This window comes from Trichosurus vulpecula (genome assembly GCF_011100635.1).
Source record: "Trichosurus vulpecula isolate mTriVul1 chromosome X unlocalized genomic scaffold, mTriVul1.pri SUPER_X_unloc_3, whole genome shotgun sequence".
In the NCBI taxonomy this organism is placed as follows: domain Eukaryota; kingdom Metazoa; phylum Chordata; class Mammalia; order Diprotodontia; family Phalangeridae; genus Trichosurus; species Trichosurus vulpecula.
Genome location: NW_023494379.1, coordinates 1,581,644 through 1,583,562, shown reverse-complemented (window position 1 = coordinate 1,583,562; position 1,919 = coordinate 1,581,644). Strand labels below are relative to the sequence as shown.

The window sequence follows — 1,919 nt, the reverse complement described above, 5'->3', positions numbered from 1 at the left end:
TAAAAGATTATTGTTTACAAAATCATATTTTTTCAATATTGCTGATACATCTGTTTGCCAAATTACACAATTTAGAAATGTAACAGCGCCCTAAACATAATTATGCATTTTAAAACTTGAAACAACCCATTTATCAATTTAGGTGAACACATTTCTAAATCTCCATGCACAGAGAATCTTTCATCTCATCATTTGAAACTATAACTTTAAATCACCAGATATATTCCCATAATAGAAAACTTTTTCACATAGAAAAGTCTGTTCTTGTGGTTAAATATCAGTATTATCAATTATTTCTTCTTATATCCAAATATAACAGTTCCAAACTGTGAAGTTTTATCACATCTCTTTAAAAACCCAATTCACATATATCAAAATCATATTAAAATTGCTATAATATCATTTCTTACCACACAATGGTCTCCTCAAAGTTCACAATCTAAGAGAATTTTAGAGATACAATGCAATTTTAGAAATACAGAAACAATTTTCAGATGACATCAATTGCATTTCCAGATTACCACGTATAGAAATTATTCAGCTTATTACTTTTGGTATTTAAAAACCACTTCAAAAGTTAACAATTACATTAAATCAGAGAGAGATAATAATAATGTTGTATCTAACATATACCAGACTTTATGTTAAGCATTTTACAATCATTATCATTTTGATCCCATAACAACCATCATTATTATTTTCCCTTTACAAATCAGGAAACAGGTCAAACAGAGATTAATATATAGTTTTGCAATTGGAACAAAGAAGTGTGAAGTTACCTAGAGCAGAAGCTAGTATTCCAGTGGTGACAATTCTGGGAGGCAGAAAGTCCAAATTCATCTACCTCACCCTTCCCCCATGACTGCAGAAGTTACTGAGCCTAGGGCAGTTCTGCAGCTGCTAGGGACAGAGTGGGCAGAAGGCATAGGACCTGGGTGACATTTCCAAGCTTTGCCAAAAAGGATGGGCTACAAAGGTACCCAGGGGCACAGGACTGTCAGAATACTGTCAGTCTGTGAATTTCTGTCCTTCTCCTCCTTTTGCCAGGTGGGCAAGGGTGATTTAAGTTTTTCCCTACAGTTCTCCTGCATTCTCTTCTCCTAATCTGATCTGGGATGAGAGGAGTTTGTTTTAGCTGCTTTAACTTTTACTGCAGGCCCTTTCCGTCTCCGAGAGCCTCCGTGAGGGCAGCCCCCGCCATGTCGGCCCACCTGCAGTGGATGGTCCTTCGGAACTGCTCCAGCTTCTTGATCAAGCGCAACAAGCAGACGTACAGCACCGAGACCAACAATCTCAAGGCCCGAAACTCGTTCCACTACAACGGGCTGATCCACCGGAAGACGGTGGGCATCGAGCCGGCCGCCGACGGCAAGGGCATCGTGGTGGTGCTGAAGCGGAGGGCAGGTCAGAGGAAGCCTGCCACTTCCTATGTGAGGACCACAATCAACAAAAATGCCCGGGCCACACTCAACAGCGTCCGGCATATCATCCGCAAGAATAAATACCGGAAAGATCTCCACATGGCTGCTCTATGCCGGGCCAGCACCAGCCTTCGAAGCCAGAAGCCAGTGGTGGTGAAGAAGAAGCGAACCCGCCCATCCAAGAGCACCTAAGGTGCCAGGCATGCCTTTGGCTAATAAAGTCAGTCTGCCCAAAAAAAAAAAAACTTTTACTGCAGCTCTGGCTTGGTCAGAGACAAGACAACAATGGTGAAAGATCTCAATGATTTTAACTCAAGTAAACTTCACCTAAGTGATCAGCATTAGGAGGGTGTTTTAGCACCAGTGAGAGTTCCTGGAATGATCTATAGTCTCAGGAGTTTTCTCTCCCAAAATTCCAACTAATCAGTTTCCAAACTTTTTAATGATTAAATCCCAGAATATGCTAAAATGTTTCAGCTCTATTTTTTTTTTCTTCAA

At 40.5% G+C, this 1,919-nt stretch overlaps 1 protein-coding gene across 1 annotated transcript; it reads left to right on the top strand.

Moving 5' to 3' along the window:
- The first annotated feature begins 1,194 nt into the window (after positions 1-1,194).
- On the top strand, positions 1,195-1,613 carry LOC118833209 (60S ribosomal protein L28-like). The gene has a single exon (XM_036740586.1). It carries the CDS (start codon positions 1,200-1,202, stop codon positions 1,611-1,613), a length of 414 nt encoding a protein of 137 aa, XP_036596481.1. The 5' UTR covers positions 1,195-1,199.
- The last annotated feature ends 306 nt before the right edge of the window (positions 1,614-1,919 follow it).

Bases quoted from the DNA above. Each gene is read 5' to 3' on its own strand.
- LOC118833209 (XM_036740586.1), top strand. From the start codon at position 1,200: ATGTCGGCCCACCTGCAGTGGATGGTCCTTCGGAACTGCTCCAGCTTC.